The sequence below is a fragment of the Heliangelus exortis genome, chromosome 1 (assembly GCF_036169615.1).
Source record: "Heliangelus exortis chromosome 1, bHelExo1.hap1, whole genome shotgun sequence".
Lineage (NCBI taxonomy): Eukaryota > Metazoa > Chordata > Aves > Apodiformes > Trochilidae > Heliangelus > Heliangelus exortis.
Window position 1 is genome coordinate 132,004,543 of NC_092422.1, and position 22,892 is coordinate 132,027,434.

The 22,892-nt window shown below is 44.9% G+C and overlaps 1 protein-coding gene across 1 annotated transcript; it reads left to right on the forward strand.

Moving 5' to 3' along the window:
* Positions 1–1,525: 1,525 nt before the first annotated feature.
* KCNMB4 (potassium calcium-activated channel subfamily M regulatory beta subunit 4) lies at positions 1,526–22,358 on the forward strand. Its single transcript, XM_071766735.1, has 3 exons — positions 1,526–2,071; positions 11,240–11,367; positions 21,494–22,358. Exons 1-3 carry the CDS (start codon positions 1,733–1,735, stop codon positions 21,660–21,662), a joined length of 636 nt encoding a protein of 211 aa, XP_071622836.1. The 5' UTR covers positions 1,526–1,732; the 3' UTR covers positions 21,663–22,358.
* The last annotated feature ends 534 nt before the right edge of the window (positions 22,359–22,892 follow it).

Sequence of the window (22,892 nt, forward strand, 5' to 3'; positions counted from 1 at the left end):
CTAGGTTACTGTGTTGCCCGGTTAGTTGTTGCCTTAAATTTTCAGCTGGCAGCACTTTACGTACAGGGGACAGCAAGGAATTTAATTGAGTACCAAATGTAGGGAGACTCAGCACTGGTTGTTCAGAAGGTAAGAAAGATGAGAAGTCAGCCCATCTAAACTAGGAAAGCAGGGCTGGGGCTTCTCTTAAAAAAAAATTTATTTTAAATTTTTTTTTTTTTATATAATGTAAAAGCCTTCAACAGTGAGCCCCACCATTAGAGACTGACATCACCACAAGCATTGGCAGCAGTGCTCTACTGATGTGAATGGATGAACACAGCCAAGGATTAACCAAAATGAGTTCAGTGTCTAGTATAAAAACCAATTGCACATTTTTAATGTAAAAATAATTCCAGGCTTAGAGCTGGCATATATTTTCTGGATTAGGGAAATGTACTACAGAACAGCTGGCCTGAGGGGATTGTGCTAGTGCACTGGTGCAACCAAGGATAATATTTGCATCGGTTTATATGCATGTCACAGTGTGGACTTTCAGAAGCCTTCCTGCCAAACCTTGCTCAATAGTCCATTTGGAGAACCTATAGATCCACACTCTGCAGTGGGAAAGTGATTGAAAAAGGCTGCCAGAGGGAAGTGTTATTTCCCATATTATTTTTCTGTTATTTCTGTACCTTCATGTCTACTGTATCAAGTTCATCTGTCTGTCTGTCACCTTTTGTTCTACCTAATTGCCTGTGATAAAGACAACAGAATAAAAACATAATTATTGCTTATACTACTTTGACACCAAAAAGCTTGTTCTATTGTGTTGCCACGGTGGGAAGTGCTGGGTCATAAACAAAATAAGGGTTTTTTTTCTTGGATTGACTGCTTTTCTCCAGACCTGCTACAAAGAGGGCAGTTCTTGGGGAAACCTTTCAAAGGTCAGTACATTCCTGTCAAAAGCAATTCCTATGCAAAAAAATTTGACAGCTATGGTCTTGCTTAGCTGTTATCTTCAAAGTAATGATGAAAGACTTGATCTATCCCTGTTGTGTCATATTGAGGCAAGATACCATGCTACTAACTCCCATGATTTCCCTTCTCAGTTAATAAGGTGAAAACAGCAGCTACTTTCTGCTTTCCAGATATTTAATTTCTTTAATTCTGGGTCCAGCTCCGTGTGTACACAGGGACATTTTGATACATGGGCGTACTAAGCATGATTTCACATGGACTCTCCAGGACTTAACCAAGGCAGTGGTGAGAATTGGGAAGCATGAACTATTTTCATGGCCTGGTTCAAGATCTGATTTTATTATTTTGGGTTTACCTGAAGCGTTGCTCCCCCCAGCGCTCCCTAGGGGCGTGTTAGAGCCTAGTCGTGTCCCCCCCCCACTCCCCCCTCCGTCTGCACCCCAGTCTGCACCCCTCTAGATACAGCACCTTGCACATCACTACTCCTATTAATCCGGACTAGTCCTCCCCACAGCAAATCTCCCGGTCCAGATAATCCCTGTTGCAAGCTGTCCCCTTCCACTCCCAGAGGGGCTTGAATTAGGTCAGCCAGCTTTGCGTTTGCATTATATTTATTTATCTGTTTTTTTTCTTTTTCTCCTCCCCCACCCCTCCTCCTGGTTACCCGCGGGTCCCTCAGCCCCGAAGGAGGCGGGGATGGAGGCGGAGAGCGGCGGGAGCTTTAGCCGATGGCAGCGGATGCCCGGCGCCAGATGCCAGGGGCAAGCAGGCGATGGCGCGGAGCCGGGCGGCTTACGAGTACACGGAGGCGGAGGACAAGAGCATGCGGCTGGGTTTCCTCCTCATCGCCGCCGGTTTGCTTTCCCTGTTGGGTTTGGGTTGTTGCTGGCTGCGCCCGGCCCTGCAGGAGCGGGGCGGAGGCGGTTCCGCCAACTGCACGGTGCTGGCGGTGCGGCAGCTCGGAGAACGCTTCGCCTGCACCTTCTCCTGTGGGGCTTCCTGTCGCGGCACCGCCCGCTATCCCTGCCTCCAGGTCCTGGTCCGCACCTCCCGCTCCTCCGCCCCTGCCCTGCTCCATGAGGACGAGCGGCAGCTACGCACCAACCCTAAGGTGAGAGCCCCCGCACAACCGGAGCGAAAGCTCGGGGGTAGACTCGAATCCGTTTTTTTTTCTCTGATGGAGGGGTGGTGGTGGATGAAGTCGCGGAGCATCCCTCTCAAATGCCCGTGTGCTGTTATTTAGCAAGAAGTCTCTCTATAGAGTATATATGTAAATACTGTACAGGATGTATATAGTATCTACATGGTAAGTGTGTGTATATATAGTGTGTATCTGTATACCTATCTCTAGATGTATAGTGCTACACTATATAATAGTCCAGGACATAGTATAGTATAACACTATATGCATATAGTGTATATATAAGCATATATATAGTATTATATTGTATATATACACTCACACCCTATATATATCTTTTTCTCTCATTTTTATATTTTCTTCCAAACGGCCCAACCCTACACACTCCTTCCCGTGGGAGCAGTGACTCCTCGGCCCCGAGCACGCCCCGAGGGCAGCAGCACAGGGGACAACATCATCGCGGCTCCGCTGCCGGACTCCTCTCCCCGGTCCTCCTTCCCCCATCACCGCATCCCTCTTCACACTTCTCTCTTCCCCGCTCCCGTTCCGCTTCCTGGTAGGAAGCCGGGGAAAAACTCTCCTGCTGCCGGGCAGCTGATCTGTCCGCCTGTGCGGTGACAGAAGCTGCAGTCCTGTGTCCCGGAGGGTAAAGGGATTCCCAGAGCAAGTCCCCGAAGCGCAAGGAGAAATTTTTAAATTTTAACGGAGCCGCTGCTGAGAGGGAGCTGGGGAGAGGCTGCACCGAAACAGAAGTTTTCTCCGTTCTGTTTTGATTCTTTTCCATCATCCACATGACAATGGACCAAGGGGAAGAGTTTTTAAAGGCGCATCTTCCACCAAACTAAGGTGATCTGAAGATGATGTGCCACTTGTGCTTTTTCTTTTTTTTCTTTTTTTCTTTCTTCAGGGGCAATTATTCTTCTTTTTCCTTTTTCTTTTCATGCTGAGTCAAGACCACCTTGCCAGCATGCAGCTTGTATGGAGGAGATTTCATTAAGTAGTTTCCAGAAAACAAAGAACAGGGCAGAACCACCTTCTTTCTCTCAAAGAGCCTGAAATTCGGAGTGTATTGGAGAATCAAATTTCAGCTCTTTGATTGATGTGTTAATGTAGCCCAGTACCCAGGGTTGTGCTAAGTATGAAACAGGGCTCTGGGTGCAGGGGAGCAGACGTAGGTGTCCAGTACAGCCTCCCATCTCGAGTCACAATTACACACCAGTGTGGATCTCTCCTTTGGAAGGTAAAGTAATTTGCAAAAACTTGGGATTTGGGGCTTGATTTTTTTCACCTTGGCAGCTTGTGGGCTCAGAAGGGAAGTTGGGGAAAAAATTAGCAGAGCCAGAAGTGGCAGAGTAAGTCTGACAGAATTTAGATTACATTGTTGGCACCACTCAGAAGTGATGAACAATGAAGCTGCAGTGCTGGATGGTGCCTGAGAATGAAGCAGATGAAGAGAAGTGCACCTGCCCAGGGGCTGGATTGCAGCTTCTCTAGGAAGGCACCAAGAGCTTGAGGAGTGATGCATGTAAATGTCACTTAGGAGCCTATTTTTGTTTAACAATTAATAAGGAAATACAGGGCTGTGTGATGGTAATGTATTGTACTTGCACACTTTCACAAATATCTATTTTCTCTAGCATGTACCCTGTATCTCTAGGTATGGGTTATTCATCCTGGGATATTGATTGCTGAGGACTGAATCTGAGCTTACAGATTGAGACCAAGCAGAAAGGATGTGATTTTTTATGCAGCTGTATTCTCTGGTAGTAACTGAATTTAACTAAGTGGAAAAAAACATTTAAAAAAATTGACTCCAGTTGTTTTCCTTACCTGAAGGAGTTGTTTAGGTCTCTTTAGGAAAACATATGCTTTTAAAGGAATGAAGTATATATAGATGTCACATTTGTTTTCCTTTTTTTCTGAAGTTTAATGTCAATGAAGTCCTTCTAATTATTTTCCTTCTAATTTTTGTCCTAAAGGCTGTCTGACTTTAAAGACAGAGCTTTTAAAAGCATTTGGTATTTTTTTCTGAAATAGATTAGTCATACCAATAGACTAGGAGTCTGCTGGGTTTAATGTTTGAGATCCATTATGTATTTATGAATGAACCCTTCAGGATCCATTGAGCCCTTCCCATTTCTGCCACCTTCTTGCACACTCACTTGTGTTCATGCAATTAGACATAAAAAGACACTAATCATTTCCAACCGAATAGGAATAAGAAAATTGGACCAATTTTTCTTTGAGCAGTCTTTAAATTTTACTTTCTGGTTATCTGCTTCTCTCTGTGGGGTAGCAATTTTTCCTGGTAAATCAGCAGTGTGGAAAAGGCACAGTTCAGGCTCCTTACAGCATGCAACAATAGTGAATGATTTGGCAGCTTCACTCCACCCCAAAAATTCCCAGTGTACTGAATTAAAAATATTTTAATTTTATAAGCTTTCTGTAGCTTATAAACATATCAGCAGCTACTTACCTGTCTGTTCTAGCAAGGTCTAGCTGCAGGAAGAAGAATATATTTTTCTCTCTTTTTTCCTAAGATAATCACATTGTTGTGCAGCACAGGATTCATTTTAGCTCTTAAAAGATTATACAGCTGGGTCACAGTTAATCCAGAAATATGTATATACAGCACTGGGCATGCACTCATGTTCAGTCTGAGTGATTTGTGAATTTCTTCTTTTTTCCCTTTTATTTTCTTTGAGAAAGACATTTCAGTGGAGGGATGGTATCCTTCCTTCAGCTGTCTTGATAGCAATAATAATCTCTGAGATAAGTTTTTTTGGGGATTAATTCTAAAGTCAATTTGTTTGTGCCACAGAGTGCATCAGTGACGCATACGTCCAGAATGGGGGCCAGGCTGTAGGTTTGTTTGGATGAAGTGCCAGTGGACTATGTCAGCTGCTAAAAAGATCTCCTTTCTGTCTTTTTAGATGTTTCCCCTTCTATGTTTAAAGTTAAGCATAGTGTCAAAAGAACTTGCCAACCGTTTTGTTGAAGAAACTTCTAGGGGAGTACGGTGAGCCTGAGGTTAGCAGCTGTGCAGCACAACACAGTTCTCCCTGTCCCTGTCTCTGCGCAGAGGAGCAGAGCAGCCAGACACTGCTCCTTGCCTGTGCTTTGTATCCCTGCCTGCTCCTGCCATGCCTCTGTCTGTTACCACTCAGCCTGACTAGATGATCTTTCCTGAAAATAGAACTGTTTTTTTGTTTTGGACTTTATTAAACATGACCCATGACAGAAGAAGTTTAACACCAAAATATCCCCAACTCTTCAAATTCTTTTCAGAGGGTCTGGTGCATCTGGTGAAGCATTGGATCTGTTTTCAGGTTGATGCCTATGATGGGCAAACTGCAGATGCTGTCTATCAGTTCCTCTGGAAGCAGCCCCAGGTGCCAGGGATAAACCCCACTGCCCATTTTGCCTGGGCCACTCCTTACTGCCTCGAGCCTCTGTGGGAGGTTGTGGGTTTGATCATGCCTGATGGGAAAACCAAATGTGATCCTCAGCTCCAGCTTCCTCTGTACAGTCAGCTGGGAGGGGGCATTTTTTGTACCGATGGAGCAAGTATCCCACACATATCCTGCCTCAGCTGTGGCAGTGCTGCCTCCCTTTCTGGCCATAAAGATAACCCAGTAGTGTACAGAGATGCTCACTCAAGGTGTTAGGAATTGCTTGTTGTGGTCAGTTGACCCTGGACTCCAGGTGCCCACCAAGACTGGTCTTTTGCTTCCCTCCTCTGCTGGAAAAAAGTTGATGGGTTGAGACAAAGACAGATCAATCAGCAATTGCTGTCACACACAAGGACTACTAGAAGAAATTAATTTAGTGCCATTAAATCAGAGTAGGGTAATGAGAAATAAAACCAAACCTTAAAATATCTTCCCCCTACCCCTCCCTTCTTCCCAGGCTCAGCTTCACTCCCCATTCCTCTACCTTCTCCCCCTCGCATCACAGGGGGGCAGAGAATGGGTGTTACGGTCACTTCATCACACACTGTCTCTGTCTCTCCTTCCTCCTCACACTCTTGCCCTGCTCTGGCATGGGGTCTGTCGCATGAGAGACAGTCCTCCAGTAATTTCTCCTGCATGAGTCCTTCCCACAGGCTGCAGTTCTTCACAAGCTGCTCCAGCATGGGTTGCTCCCACAGGACACAGTCCTTCAGGAACAGACTGATCCAGTATGGACTCCCCACAGGATCACAAGTCCTGCCAGCAAACTTGCTCCAGCATAGGCTTCTCTATCATGGGTCCATAGGTCACAGCCTCCTCTGGGGATCTACCTGCTCCAGTGTGGGGTCTTCCATGGGCTGCAGCAGGACAGCCTGTCTCACCCTGGTCTTCACCATGGGCTGCAAGGGAATGTCTGCTCTGGGGCCTGAAGCACCTCCTCCCCCTCCTTCACTGACCCTGGAGTCTGCAGAGTGGTTTATCTCACACATTCTCACTCCTATTTTTGATGACTGTGTCACAGAATGTTATCCCCTTCTTAAATACATTATTCCAGAGATGCTACAGCCCTCACTGGTGGGCTCAGCCTTGGCCAGTGGTGGGTCTGTCTTGGACCTGGCTGGCATTAGCTCTGCCAGACATGGGGGAGAAGTGTCCAGTAGTTTCCCACAGAAGTCACCCCTGTAGCCCCCTGCTATCAAAGCCATGCTGACCAAGCTCCCTTGGAGATGGGGAGTCAGAAATTGTTTGCTATAGTGGTGCATTGTACTTTTGCAATGATGCATCTCCAGATGCATCTGGAGAGTCGTTTCTGCTTCTTCATTTTATCATAAGCCTGTGTGGCACATGATGCAGGGGCTCTCTACCTTGCCAAACAAATGGTACATGCTGTGTCCCATAGTTTATCAGCAGCCAGGATGATAGTTCTCTACAAGTCACTTGGAGACTGAGGCTGGACACTTACTTCTTAGTGCCATCAGTTTGTTTTCTGGTGGGCAAATTTGCTTCTACTTTGGGCCCCTAAGTTTGTTTTGCATTTGAGACTTTTTGGTCCCATCCTATAGACAGAGTCTTCCAGGCTTGAGACAGCTTTCCTCAGAGCCTACCGAATGTGACTTGTTTTTCATAAAACTGTGAATGAATTAGGCAAGACTTTGAAAAGCATGAGATGCAACCTGGAAAGTAACACATAGTCAAGAATTCATGCTTCTACCCCTTCTCTGTGATAGGGAAGAACATCTGCTCCCATTAAGTGTTCAGAGGGATCAGGAATCTTCCAGGTCATCTGCAGGGACGCTGAAGTGGGAGCATCTGGCAGCAGACAGATACAAATCTTACAAAATGTTGGTGTAAAGGTATATTAGCTGCTCACTGACATTTTAACTGAACTGAATTCTGATCCATCTATCCAAACACTGGCTTTGATTGAAGGGGGGATATTATTAGCCTGATAATGATTTTGAGCTGTGTAATTGAGACACTATTTGAATTGCATAATAATTTTATTGTTGCTATGACATAGTGTAGGAGGTGCAATTATGGCAGCATGTACCAAAAGATCCACTGAAAAGGCCTCCACTTGGTTAGATTTATTCTACATGTCTAATCTGGAATCCTGTTCTCCAGTTTCATTGTGACTTGTTCAAGGAGAAAACGTAAAAGAAATACAGAATGGGGCACTTCCAGTGTAAGGGGATGTTGCTGAGTGAGCTGCAATTGGGCACAAGGTTCCGTAGCTTGCTTTCAAACACTTGGCATTTCTTTATGTTTTGATGCAGGATTTAATGCCCTGTCTTGTGGGGGAGGGCTGTGGATTTGACCCTTCAGAAACTGCCTGTTGCCAAAGTGGTTCATTTCAGGCTGATCCACCAACTAGCAGCAGCAAAAGTCAGGTTATGCTACCAGGTTATGCTATCTGCTTGTTGACTGTGGTTTAGAGGGCAATGTAGCCAATCAAGCAAAGTCCCCAAGAAGTGTTCTTGAGAGGCTGAGGAAAGAGAGATCCATCACCTGTGTAGATCAGAAGGGGCCAAAATAAATGCCAGGTTGGTGGGAACTGTGCTGGCATCCTGGGGAGGCAAACATGCACTAGTGTTTGTGCAGCAGGTGATGAGTCCACATTTGAATTTGACATTGAGTGTTCACTGTGGGTCAAGGCCTTCATCACATTCAGATGTTTCACGGTGACCTGTGGGATTCATAGAATGATGATTTTGCCTTGGACAGGGGCCACGCCTGTCTTTAAGAAAGGTTAATTAACCTTGACAGGTTCAAGCACTGAGATCCCATCAATGGCAAGCCACCAGGTATCTCCTTTTTATTTTCCACATGAAGTTAAAGAGGAAGAGATGGGAATAAATCCAGTCTGTTTTCTGCCATCTGCCATTGAGATTACTTGTGCAAAGAGTCTAGTTTGTGTTTCAGGTAGTATCTTCACTGCTGTACCCAACTGGCAGGTAGAGGTGATGCTCCCATGCACTGTCTTGCTATGACACAGGGGGAGATGGATGTATTGAATGGGGAAGCTGTCTGGAGACACCTCCCAAGCCAAGCAAAATCCCTTCCCTGAAAAACCTCAATTTTTAATATTGATCTACAAGCATTTTAAGTGATGTTAGAACCTGTTAAGTCCTCTGTAATAGAGCTGTCCTTGAAGACTGTTACAGCCTGATATTAGTCTGTTCAGATGGACATGTCTTGGAAAAAGAGAATTCTGCAGTTGTTTCTTAGACGGAATCTCTGGATGGGAATGAACAATGGTTGATGAGGTTGTGAACTTTGTGAAGAACTCATGGGATATCTGAGGGGGCAGGAAGGTCTCTGAAGGATCCAGAGAAAGTCTGGGCAGCAGAAGAGTGGTGTGTAGCAGAGGACAGGAGCAGGCTCAGACATGGGGAGAAAATATTTCAGAGGAGAGAGAGAATCTGTGTACTGGATCTGTAACCACAGGAACAAGAGTCTTTGAGGAATCTAGGCAGAAGAATATATATTGGTAGCTAGCTCTTCTGTCCAGTTCTGCATTTTGTGTGCTGGATAAATAGTGGCTGGCTGGGGACACTCAGTAAAGCCTGTATTCTTTTACTCTCTTATATCCCTTAAACCTGGAGTCCAGGAGAAGAGGAGGGTATAGATTACAGTCAGACATAGGCAGTGAGAGTACAACTGATGGGATATGGTACCATTTCTACAGCAGTATCTGAAAAGTATCATGAAGAAAAACATCAGGTTGGAGAAGGTTGGGAGCATTGGGCTGAACAAGAAGGATCAGCAAAGGGCCAGGTGGGATGGGATGGGATGGAATGGAATGGGATGTCAGTGTCTGTCAGATGGACAGAGCAGAGTCAGTATTGCCCTCAGGTGTCTTTGTGATAACTCTGCTGTGTCCAGGATGTTTGTGCACAGGGAGAGTGGAGGAAAGAGGAGCATGGCTGGTGCTTCCAAAGTGTGCTACAAGACCAAAAACATTGCCAGCCAAGTACCTGTACAGAAAGGGACCTGGGGGTGCTGGTGGATGGAAGGATGACCATGAGCCAGCAATGTGCCCTTGTGGCCAACAAGGCCAATGGCATCCTGGGGTGCATCTGAAGGGGGGTGGTTAGTAGGTCGAGAGAGATTCTCTTCCCCCTCTACTCTGCCTTGGTGTGGCCACATCTGAAATATTGTGTCCAGTTCTGGGCCCCTCAGTTCCAGAAGGACCAGGAACTGCTTGAGAGAGTCCAGTGCAGAGTGACCAAGATGATTGAGATGATTCCCTTGTGAGGAAAGGCTGAGGGAGCTGGGTCTCTTCAGCTTGGAGAAAAGGAGAATGAGGGGCAATGAGAGGCAGTAGGATGGTGCCAGGCTCTTGTCAGTTATGCCCAATGACAGGACAAGAGGCAAAGGAAATGAGCTTGAGCATAGGAGGTTCCATATAAAGACAAGGAGAAATTTTTTCACTGTGAGGGTGACAGAGCACTGAACAGGCTGCCCAGGGATGTTGTGGAGTCTCCTTCCCTGGAGACATTCAAAGCCCACCCAGATGTGTTCCTGTGTGACCTCCTGTAGGTGACCCTGCTCTGACAGGGGGGTTGAGGTCCCTTCCAACCCCTGGCTTTCTGTGATTCTGTGCTGTTGGTACTCTTGGCCACCTGGGCACACTGCTGGCTCATATTCAGGCAGCTACTGCTAAACATTCACAGGTACTTTTCCTTTGGGCAGCTTGCCAGACACTTCTCCCTGTAGCGTGTCCTGGGGTTGTTGTCACCGAAGTACAGGACCCAACACTTGGCCTTACTGAATTTTATACAACTGGCCTCAGCCCATTGATCCAGCCTGATACCATGATACTGCTGATTTTGAATTCAGTGGACTATTTGGTTTTTTTTCTTGCTTAACTCCCCGTGGCTAGGAGGGAAGGGTGGTGTATTAAGGATGAGACTTGTAAAGAAGATATGTGGACTGTGTGCAACCCGGAGCCAAGCCTCTGAAAGGCCAGACCCAAGTGCAACGAGCCCTAGGAGGAACTTGCCTTCATCTCTTTGAGCTTTGAAGCAGATGTCTGAGGGTGAGGTCTGCAGAGACTCAACTCTTGCTGACTTCTATACAGTAGAAGCAGGTGCTGAACCTTTCTGCTGAAGTGGAGCTTTGAACTTTGTGTGGTTGTTTCCCTGTGTTGTAACCGTGGAAGAATACCTGACTTTTGCCAGAGGGTATTAGCCAGGTATCAGATATCACATTGCCTGGGAAAGCTTGCCTGGAAAAGCTTGCTGGGATATTTTGGTTATTCATTAGCATGGTGCTAGACAAAATTTGTGATTACTCACTGAAAATTTGTGATAACTCACTGAAAATAGGCAGTAATTCAAATCCAATCCATGAAGCTAACTAGGAACACATAGAACAGAAACAATAATTTTTATACTCATCATGCAAAAACTCAAGGTGTTACGTGGCAGGTTGGTTTGATAACAGAACAAAATATGATAAAGCCTGTATTTGGTTTCTGAATGCTGGCATATTCTTTTCCAGTATCTTCAGGAATCATCTAGCTATTTAAGTGAAGTTCAGATAACTTCATTTTCTTTGGTGCCTGTACTTACTTTTCCATACTCATTTCAGTCAGACTGATATTAGCAGGAAAATGCAGAGGAAGGAATGCCCTGCACTCTTGAGCACAGAAGTAACTTCCTTTTGCAACATGTGTTGGCAGTGCTCCTACATCCCTCCCTGTGCAAGAGATGATCAGGAGAACTCTGAGAACGTCACGTTCAAGCAGAAATACTGGAAAGAGAAAGTGGGCTCCCAACCATTTACATGCTATTTTAACCAGCACTTGAGGTGAGTAATCCGCAGGTGTACAGACAGAAGTGGTTATTCATCTGTTTAACAGCTGCCTACTGGTTCTGTTTGAAAATATCTAAATGCATGCCTGTGTATATACACACCCACCCATACAGTGCTGAGGTTTTGCACACAGAGTTTAGTGAAGAGCTTTGCAAGACAGCTCTATTGATGAAAGGCTACTCAGAAAGATTAAAAGTGTTTTTGTCATTTGAAGTAAAAGCATAAAACTCTGAGGAAAGTTGCCCTTAAAACAAGTCATTTTATGCCAAAAAACAACTTGGCTTTTTAAAATTCAGATTTCCTTCTTGGTTATTAATATTCCTTGCCTCCATGGAAGAGAAATCCTGCTACATTCATGAGGGCCTAGAAGAAAAGGGGAGACAGTCTAGTAGTGCAAACCAGCTCAGAAATTGTCTTCACAGAGGATTAATGAACCAGGCGTGTAACAAATGTTCATAGAACTGCCAGTTTTCATCTATGCTTGCAGAGTAGGAAGTTGTAACTTAAAGCATCTTTCCTTTTCTGTTTCAATTTTTACATTTACTTCCAATGTTGATGTGAACTACATGTGTCTAAGGGTGACATGTTGTTTCCTTCCTTCAGTAAGAAGAGGAAGGAGTCCTTTTGCCTGTCTCTGATGATGATGTGATAGGAAATAAAAGATTGGCAGCAGCAACTGAGTGTTACCACAGTGTGCAGGCACCCTTGGAGGACTTTGGGGAAACAGCTATCATTGGGATGCCAGGCCCATGTAGCCAGGGCAGCTGAAAGAATATTTAGCATGGGATATTTAATATTTTATGTCAGCAAAGGTTTCGTGAGGTTTAGACTCCAGTTCTGGAAGCACATAAATTAAACACTTGTTTAATTTGACCAGATAAGTAATTTTGGTGTAGCTGAGACTTTTCTTGGTAGTTATGTTAAGAATTTGAATAAATGTCTGCCACAGGAGGAGACAAGTCCTACCCCACCGTAACTTGGCAGTTAAAGAGATGAGGGAGATCTTGTGGGAATAGTTCAGTTCTTGCTGGTACAGTTCAGGGCTTAATGTGGGAATGGTGACATCAGAGATTTGTCAAGACACAGAAGGAAAACGGATGCCAGTGTGTGCAAGGACCTTGGAGAAATCAGGGAGTTGGAGGGGGGTGGCAGGCACAGAGTTGTCCAGCTCCTCTGTGGATGGCCCCATGGGTGCCTTGGGGGCTTCATGTTTGTCCAAGGCTGGTGATGATTGTCATCCCCTCCCTAGAGAGACAATAGACCTAGTTGGCATGCCCAGGATGACAGCCTATTGTCCCTGATTAATTCTTTGCAGAGGGAAAAAGCCAAATCTTAATAGCAGAACCCAATTGTTTCTTACAGTGAGGATGAAGTGCTGTCTACAGCATGCAGGGGTTAAAACTTAGGGCAGCCTGTGCAGTGACATCAGACCTGGCTGGGACCTTCTTGGGAGCTGTTTTGGCACCACAAGGTGCCAACTCTTGTGTCTGCTAGCCCAGAGCCAAGTGATGATTTTGGCTTTGATGGGTAGGCAGGTACGGCCAGTTCCCCACACTGCTGAGACCTGGGACCGGTAGCAGACTCTGCCTGAGAGAGCAGGGGAGTCAGAAACACAGGATCTTGTGCAGGAGACATCATGGAAGGGATTCATCTGGGCTTGTGTGGGCAAAAGGTAGCTTTGCTAGTCAGTGGAGAAAAACAGGAGCTTTTCTTCTTATTCCAAAATAAGGGCCTACTGTAGGTCAGAGGTGTTTATTTCTCTCTGGTAAAGGAGATGAGGGTGATCTGCTCAGGTGCATACTCATAGGTGGTAGGTGTCCAAAGCTAGGTGAGCTGGTTCTCACACCACATCTGTAGGTGGAGCAAAGGCAAAATTTTCTGAGAGGCTGCATGCTTCCTAGGGTCTGCCATCTATGTAGGTTGACCCTGAGGAATTGTGCAGTACTGGAGCAAGATACTTTTCCTTAAAGATGATGCATCTTAAAATGTTAAATGTTCTTGCCAAACTCAATGGCTGCCCTGAAACACTGCCTTTTGCTGATTGTGCAGCAGTTTATATACAGCAGAAGAGAGGCTTGCTGCCAGATATACTTGAAGATAGTCTAAGCTGAAATATGTACACCACCTATTTTTTTCTGGAGATAAGAATGCACTTCAAGAGATAAGTTTTGCTGATTCAGAGTATGCTTCCTTCGTTATGCTTTTAGACCTCTGGTGACTAAACAGCTTCTGAAGCAGCAAAAAATCATACAAACCGAGGGGGAAATCTGTTCACTTTGAAACAGAAGTATGTATCTTTTCTGTCAGTATTTTTTTCAGCTGTGTGGATGAGCTAACTCTTCTGTGTTAGTCTGTATAACACATAGAGTATAGTGGTAAGATCCTTAGGGACAGTGGTATTTTCAATATTAATACTCCCTCCTTTGAAATGGCAAAACAAAATTCTAGATAAATACGTAGGCAACCAATGAACATTGTCTCCTCTTCAGCAAACTTAATGTAGCATCTTTCTCAGAACTACTGCTCCACGCAGAGCACATTTTTGGAGAGAACATCTCCCTTCAGTTTGGTGGGGAACATTTCAACAGGCTGATTTGAAAAGTAGAAGAAAGTGATGTCATTTGTACAGTCCCAAGTTTTACAAAAGAGGTGAGTAGCAGACTCGACAATTTCAATCATTCTCTGTTAATATAAATGGAGAGACTCAGCACAACTAATGTCTGACATTGAACTTAGGGAATCAAAGCACAGAGTTTTACTGAAATCAAAGTTTTGCTTGCCTACTGTAGGCACTTTATTTTCCCACTGTTCTCTGGCTAGCTTTGGGCCATGTGGTACAAGCTGTGTGAGGAAGTTACTTTTCTGAACCTCTGGTGAAGGTTCCTGTCTGTTGGTGTGATGATTCTCTGGTCTCTGGGGAGCCCTGCCCAGCAGAAACCACCTCACAGTATTTCAGAGTATAAAATACATGACCAGTTCAGATAAAGTTCTCAGGCTGTTGCTAAAGGTTTGAGAAGGGACTGAGCTACAACGCTTCAGTGTTGCCAGAACTCACACCAAGTACCCCAAGGGTTCTGTAGCCACATGCAAACAAGGGTCACATCTACATGTCATAAAGTGTGTGGGGCCTGTGGTAAGAGGAAGGATGGAGACGATGCTGTTACTTTATTCTTAAGGTTATAGATCCCATTGACACGAACAAAACGAGAGAAACCAAATTCTTCCTGAGCCAAGATGCCTGGTCTCATGCCATACAGAGACAGGCAGAGCTACATATGTCAAGTCATCTCTTACTAGTGTATATTCTATGTAGCATTATTGCTTTTTAGCTCTGTTTTCACCCAGTATTACAGTGAGAACACCCTGTGGTTTCTTCACCACAGAGCAGCAAATGAGCCACCCACACTTCATACTTCTTTGTGCTTGCTGCATGCATGTACATGAATTCACCTGAGATTTGAAAAAAAACCCACTCTCTAGTTGTTAGTGACCATCTCAGTGATATCAGGGTACCCTGCAGGCCACTTACCTGGGAATAATTATCTGCAGAGGCCATGGGTACTCAGGTAAAAGGGCTGCTCACCTCCAAAGGGTGAAATCTTGGTTTGCTTCGGCACTTCACTTAAATTTTCTAACTTAATTGCCTCCAGCAGACCACCATGTTGCTATTAACTATCCTTTCTTGTACTCAATTACCTGTGGAGCAGTGCTTGGGCATAAGAGGGAAAGGACATTACTAAGACACAGCACTGCCCCTGCATACAGCCATACAGTCATACAGCTGAGCATCTCTGTGTCTTGACAGCATGGGGCAGAGGGGGAGAATGCTGCTGAGTGCTTGTCATAGTGAAGGAATGTGAATAATCATGGGCAAAAGAAGTGTATGTGGACTGCAAGCACCTTAAAATCCAGATTGTCTGAATGCAAAAGATATTCGTGCAGCTTCTCTATTCTGTGCCCTCACCTTGGTCAGTTTTCACCATGACCTGATGCATAACTGATGACCAAAATGTTTACATAACTTTAGCTGTAACAGTTTGGCCCTACCTGACTTTTTGGTAACCCCTGCACTGAAATTCTTCCTGTGTTGTTCAGTAATTGCTCCAGAGAATGGAGGCCTGCTTTATCCTGTTATGGAAGGCTAGGCAGCACCTAACAGGGATGCATTGCATAATGCAACAATTAATCCAGTTTGCCCTGGGCTGAACCCTATGAGGCTCCAGTCCTGAGCTCAAAGTCTGCTAAAAATAAGCCCTGGTCTCATTTTTTAGCCATGAAAACAGAATTCTTTCCTCCTTGTCTGCCCAGTGAAAGGGAAAGGTGTGTTTTCACAGTTAAGGCAGACACTTCATATTCAGGGGATTGCTGGTTTTTTTGTTTTAGTTTGTTCCTTTAGTTTGCTCATTCTTTCACCCTGGGACTGCTGCTGGGCGGTGGTGGCGGTTCTGCACTGTGGCCATCACCATTCACAGAAGAACCAGGTCTTGATGCCTGACCAGGGCTTGAAAGTATGCTGTTTTTTTCCCCTTTTGTCCCACCAAGTCTCTCTCTTGCCTCTGCCAGTGTTTTGTGCACTAATGACTGGTGTCACTAAAAGTTTGGGTGCATCCCCTTGAGAGGCTTTGTATATGCTCGAGTGCTGAAAACAGGAGATGGTCCTTAACCAAGATGAGGGGGAATACCTGCAACTCCCCTGGTCAACATATTGGAACTGAAGTATCATATGAGAGTCACAGAGCAAAGATGGCTTTGTTAAATGTGCTACACTTGCAGGGACAAGGCAATGTGTTTAATTATATTTGCTGATTTTCACGGGGAAAAGAAACATGTTTCCAGGCATGACGTACCTCCTTCAGGTTTGTCATTGCTGCCTTAGCACCAAGGGAATGATGCTGCAGGGCTTTCATCAAAGTTGCATCCTTGTTATGAGAGGATTTCCCTCAGAAACAGGGACACCACCTATTTCTTGTTTCCAAGCCAAACAACAAGCCTGCTGCTGCTGCTGGGAACAGGCAGGGCACCTCTACAAAAGTTGCAAGAAAAAGTAAAAAAAGCAGTTTCACTACATGCTGACATTGGTGTACAGAAATAAAATAGTTATGCCACTGTAGTTTGGGTGTCCTGATAGCTATTTAATGTTCTTTCTGAGGAAATAGGTTGTTTCCTGTGAAAGAACATCCATCTCTCTTATCTTCTTTTTCCTTCTTGCCTGTAAAATGTACATTTCTCCCTTCCCCCTGACACCATCCCCTTTTTTTCTCAGCCCAGCCCCACTAGCCTTCTCTGATGCACCATCCTATCCCACAGCAGCTCTGGGGCTCCTTTGCAGTCTCCTTGCTTCTGCTGTTGAGAAGTTATTGTGTTGGAGATGAACTCCAAAGATTTCAGCTACAATTTTCTGCTTCTTTGGCCTGCATCTGCCATTGTTCACAGCTGCAGTACTTTCTTGCTGCTGGGGGCTTCTGTTGCCAGGGCAAGTGGTAACCATGAAAAGGCTCATTCTCCTGAAGGCCTTACCTCATTTAACTCCTGGTCATCTATATCATGGGAGTCAGACCCCACCAGCACAGCCTGGCTCTGGTTGCTCTCATCTCTCAGTGCAGCCCTTGTGATTATCTCAGGGCTCAGAAGTAACAATGATAGGTCACAGAAACCTCAGGGCTCATCACCAGTCACTTTGCTCTCTTGGTGATGCTCTCTCTCTGTGCTTGGCAAGAGGAATACCTGTGTGTGTGCACATTTCTGACTCAAAACGTGTGGATTACCTCTTTTACACTGATGTAGTGCCCCAGTAACAAGCTGAGCCCCAAGCAGGACACTGCAGCAAGGTGCTCAGTAGTGTGGCTATGTCCTGCTGGCCAAGCAGGGCTTCTGCAGTCCTGCCTGATGCTCTTGGTACTTTCTACAAGCAGATTGTTCTCCCCTATCCTTCAGGTTCTTTGCAGGATTGCTTAGGAGTTGTCTCAGGGATGTTCTTTAACACTCTGCAGACTCAGAGGTCAGAGGAGAGCTGCTCTGCACACCCCACTGATTCCTTCAGATTCCTTGCTGGGTAGTGATGGTCATTCTGCTCTGTGTGAGATTTCATTTTTTCTGGAGGTAGAGGATAGTTCTTCCCCTAAACTAATGCCATCAACCTGTAAGAAGTAAATTCTATCCTCTGTGAGCTAAATTCTTAATTAATCACTAATGATTTTGCTAAATTTAATTATTCTGATTAATTCTCATTCTAACTCACTCTGTGTCCTACTAATTTCCCCCCAGTCTTTCTTTTTTTTTTTTTTTTTTTTTTTTTTTGGACCTTGAAGATCACACATGAAATACCCATGGTTTTTAACCTGACACAGGTCACTTGAAATTGAACATGTTTGTTCCTCAGGTTTTTAGCCAGGTGGGCTCTGAGGCCCTCATTCACACTGCCCATCATGCCAGTCTGCAAGTCTGGCTCACAAGTCACCCACCCTGTGCCCTCATATCCCTCTTTCCAAGGAAGAGAAAACCCGTGGATGAGCCCAGCTACCTAATTCACAGGGTGCAGCACATTGGGCCATGATGAACCCCCAAGCCCCTCTGTAACATAACAGAGATGTTACCTCTGCACATCTTCTGTAGAGCCATGAGGATGCCAGGGCTGCAATGTTTCTGCTGCAGAGGATGGCTGCATGCCTGGTCCAAATGCTTGGGATGCTCTCACCACCACAGAGCTGTTGGTCCAGTACATCCCATGTGCCACTGGAGTGTTTTTCTCAGTCAAAGATGTTTTCATCTGCCTGGATAGTGCTTTTTGAGTTGTGCTGGCCAGATGGGCTGTATGGGCTCCCTGTTGGCACCAGGCCTGGGCTATGGTAGCAGGATGTGGACTTGGGGGCTTGTGCAGCATGTTGTGGAGGTGCAGCAGGGCTGGTTTACCTTCCTCACCCTGTAAGTTGCTATTTCCCATTGTTTGCAAACTCAGTACCCAAAGGAGATGTAAAGTGAGTTATCTTGCAAAGGCGAATAATAGAAATTTTCTTTTAAATGTCCCCTCCGCTGGTATTTCCCTCTGCTGTAAAAGCTACATTTTGGGGGGACCCTCTGATGCCATTACACTCTCTAAGCTGTTTTCCAGAGCCCCTTTTATAATTGCTGTCAGCCCTGGTGCTACATCTGCAGGGGAGGACTCCTCAACTGGGTAATGCCAAACCCAGGCTCCCTTCTCCCACTGCCTCTTCCCATCATCCCAGTGCTTCCCAGTGCTCTTCCCTACACCCTATGACATCTCCACGTGGGTCAGCAGATGCAGCAAATAGGTAGCACTGACAGGAGAGAGAGGGAATCACAGGGATAGAAATACCAAAGTTGTTCTTGATCAGTTTTTATGGGCTGTTGCAGGCAGATGACCAGGGCATTGCCATCCAGGAGTGTGCATCTATCTGTCAGCCGTGTTATCTGCCTATATTAGCTTGTCTCATTCGCTCCTGGGGTCCAGAAGTTGATTTGGGATAAGATAAAGAGCACGGTAATTCTCCCAGAATGACCATATACATTAAACCAAGTAGGAAAAAGGCTGAGATTTGTCCCACCATTTTTTGGTGCAAGTGTCAGTACTGAGAGGCTACATCCCAGGGTGCCCCTGAGTTTTTCCATGTGCCAAGTAGCTCTCCAGGAGGACTACTCCCCCCTTTTGAAGGGAAGGCAATTAATGCCCTAAATGTTGTTCCATTAGTCATTTAATGACATATTTTAGGGGGGACCCAGTCATGACTTGAAACATTGACTGAAAAGATGTTATGAGCAGTTGACAGTGAATTCCTGAACACCTTCTGCCATGTAGGAGACACACAGAGACTTTTGCTGTAGCTAAAAATAGCAATAGCATCCACCTGAACCCAAAACTCATCCTGAGGCTTCCTTAAAGGCCTCTGCAAGTCATTGACTCTTTTCCAAAAAGGGAACTCTTTTACATTACAAAGTTGCAAGAGTTACAATTGCATCTATAATTAATGTCTGGCATCCCTTGCTGCTACTTTTGGTATGGATATTCTCCAATATAGGTAAAATCCAGTCAAAAAGGTATCTTGCTCACCCCAATCACACTTTCTTGTCTTTCACTATACAATTTTTCTTAGTCAATTTTTCTTAGTTTGTTTGCTTACCATTTTTTTTTTTTTTTTTTTTTTTTTTTTTTTAATCTTTGACTGGTATCCACTTAAAAAAAATACATAAATTCAACATCACTTCTCAGCTGAGAGCTGTGAGGACTGAACGCAGCCTACTTGCCAATGAGCACTCTATTATTCACAGATGATGATACAGTAAGTATGAAGGAAGCAATATTTTACCTCCTGTGAAAGGATTTTTCTGTTCAGGTGCTGTCATTTGTATGGCATAAACTGGTGAGTTTGTGCCCATAAAGCTAGTATTATTTTATTGAAATTACTGTCTCCACATGTGCCTGATTATGTGACTGGAGGATTTTGGTTGAGCAGACTTCACATGTTCCACTGTTGAATACAACTGGGTTTCTTTTTGCCATTTTTTTATGTTGCCAAGTTTCAAATTTATTTATCTGAGCTGCTCATAATCAATCTTATTCTGCTCCTTTCTACAGAAATGAAGAGAGACAAATAGTGCTAGTGGTGGGAAACCTCCAGAGGAACCTCCACACAGCAATTTTGGGGGAGAGATCCCAAATGCAGATAAATCAAGGATCAGGTGTAGCCTGGTGGCCTGGCTCTACCAACTCTTTAGGAATGGCTAAAACCTTTGAAGGCATCCCCATTATGTAACTTCTCAGTGAAGGAAAAAGTTTCCTCTTGTTTTCCCTACAGGTAATGTTTTCTTAGCGCTGCTTTCTGGTCCCAACAGCATAGTCAGTGCACAGGTACCTGTTCTCACCTGCCACCATGATAGAAGAGTTTAAGCCCCAGGACCTGGCTAACATCAGGTAGATGAGACAACATGGGAGTGTTCAATATAAATAAGGAGCAATATGAGTCAAGATTACACATATTTTCCTAATTGGAGAAAGTTCTGTTTCCTTCCTCTACAAATACTTTTTGAGCAGACCACGTCTCTGGCCTAGATGAGATGGGAAAGCAGCAGTGAAGTGCAAATGACACGAGACTGATGTTAATAACTCTGTTAAGCTGCAGAGAGAGCAGAGAGAGCCAGAGTTGAGGGAAACCTGCCACCAGATTTTCCAATGAAATTTTCACACTTGAAAGTGGCAGATGGACATCTGATCTTCTGGACATGCATCACAGCTAAATTTCCAAGCCTCTTGAGATGCCTTCTCCTTGCTGTTCTCTCTGTTTTCCTTTGGAAATCCATGAATCAGTCGCAGACCCAACCACGACCCTGTGTTAGATGCTCTTGGCAGAGGTGGGTCAGATTTTCAGGGAAGGCTCTACAAAGTGTCCCTTTATGAGCATACTCAGCTCACCTGAGCAGCTGCTGTTTACAGTACGAAAACACAGCATACTGCTGAAGCAGCCTCTGCTGGGAAGGAGCCGAGCTGGGAGCCTCTGACACCCTGAGCCTTGGCAGGAGTCCTCCTGTGGGTGGGTTTTGTGCAGACACCAGGCTGGGCTAGCCTGGGCCACCAGCAGCATGCAGTGTGGAGGAGAGGGACTGGCTTCCCATCCAGACCCAGACCACAGCCAGGGCTTCATCAGTAGCCTATAGGTAGCCCCATGGATAGGTCAGGACTCAAGGGATGTTTTAAATGCACTTTAAATTCATTTTTTAGTGCTTGATGCCATTTGAGGTAGACATGCATAACTGCTGCCTTGGATTATGTTTTCATTTAAGTATTTTTTCAATCTACAGTGTGATAATTTATCTCTCACAGCTGTTTGTGTTGACCACAACCCCTGGAAGGCCAAAAATACCACTGCTCTCTTTTTATTTTTTTTTCAATATGAATGAACTTTTTAGCCTGTAAACACTGCAAGTGGAAAGCCCTCGTGGCCTGTGTTGATAGGCAAACAAAAGCTGTGAATGAAATGGTCCACGTTATCCTTTTCTAACACTATTGCAAATAAAACACCTTTGATGTTTTCATGGCAGATATTTCCCACTTATGATGAATCGATGATGTTGATTTATATTTTCTCTCTTCTCTTCCTCTTCTTCACAGGCCAGATGATGTGATGCTGAAGCGCACCCACGATGAGACTGTCCTCTTGCACTGCTTCCTTTGGCCTGTGGTTACATTCCTGCTCGGGGTCCTCATCGTGATCCTGACCATCTGCGCCAAGAGCTTGGCTGTCAGGGCAGAGGCAATAAAAAAGAAGAAGCATTTGTAAGTGGCAAGGTTGCTGCTGATGGAACAGGAAAGGCTGCACGAAGGGATCAAGTGGGGCAGCTCAATACACCCGCAGGCCTGGAGGGCACCCAGCTAAACCTCCTTCCAGTGTCTCATCTCATGGTGGAGCTGCTTTTGCCTCAGGATTACTCCTGTGAGACTGTCCCATGAAATATCAGCTAATTGCTTCTTCTGCTATGACAGCAAATAAGTATATTCTACCAAAAAAATCTACACTGCACCAAATGTGCTGCACTGGTAGTCCCAAACAACAGCTACCCAGGTCCTAGTGGTATCGAGAGACAGTTTATAAAAACCCCTCCCTGATGTTCATTTCATCTCCATAAAGTTATCTTCACTATTTTTTAATATTAGACATCTAACACATTTGTTTATGATAGACTGTATTTCCAAAAAAATAAAGTTTGTTTGGTTGGTTGGTTGGTTTTTTTAACCTTTGTTCTGTTTTGGTTTTTTAAAGACAAAACCAATATTGTACTGATTTTGGTTTGGTTTTGTTTGGTTTTTTTCACTGTGTAGAACTTAATTTCAAAAGTAAAATTTTAAATTTTGTTTAGACAAAATCTTTCATCATCACCTCACCTGTTCATTGTGAAGACATGTAGAAATTTCTTTGAAATATTTCTCAAAAAATATGGAGCAGTTATTGGAAAAGGTGATTAAATATTGGACCTAATTTTATTGTCTCAGTGGTGTTCAGTCCTACAGCTTTTCTTGTTCCTTCTCAGCTACCTTCTTCACCAAAAATGCTCTCAGGCTGTAAGGAACAGGGATGTGGTTTTGCATTATTACATTTTACTAGCAATTTCCCAAACAGTGGAGTGCCTGAGCTTTTGCTGAGGGGATCCAGTGAACCATGGCGTGATGTATATCACTGGGATACAGTGATGGCTGAAGAAAGACATCAACTCTTTGTAGGGCTGTGGATATTTCCTGCTGACCTTCCCATCCCATTCACACCATCCCCATGCAGGGTCCCTCCAAGGGAACGCTCCAGAAAGTCAAAGGCAGGCTGGACACAGCATCTTCCTGGGTCACCTCTCTCTGCCTGCCCCTGCCAAATGCTGTGTGCAACAAGGGTGCTGGCCCTCATCTGCTTGATCACTGCAGAGATTTCTGTGTGTCTGGCAGCTTCCTCAAGCACACCTGAGACCAGAGTAGCTTCCTGGCACCCTTTCTCACCCCCTCAGGGCTGTGCACCCCTGGAGCT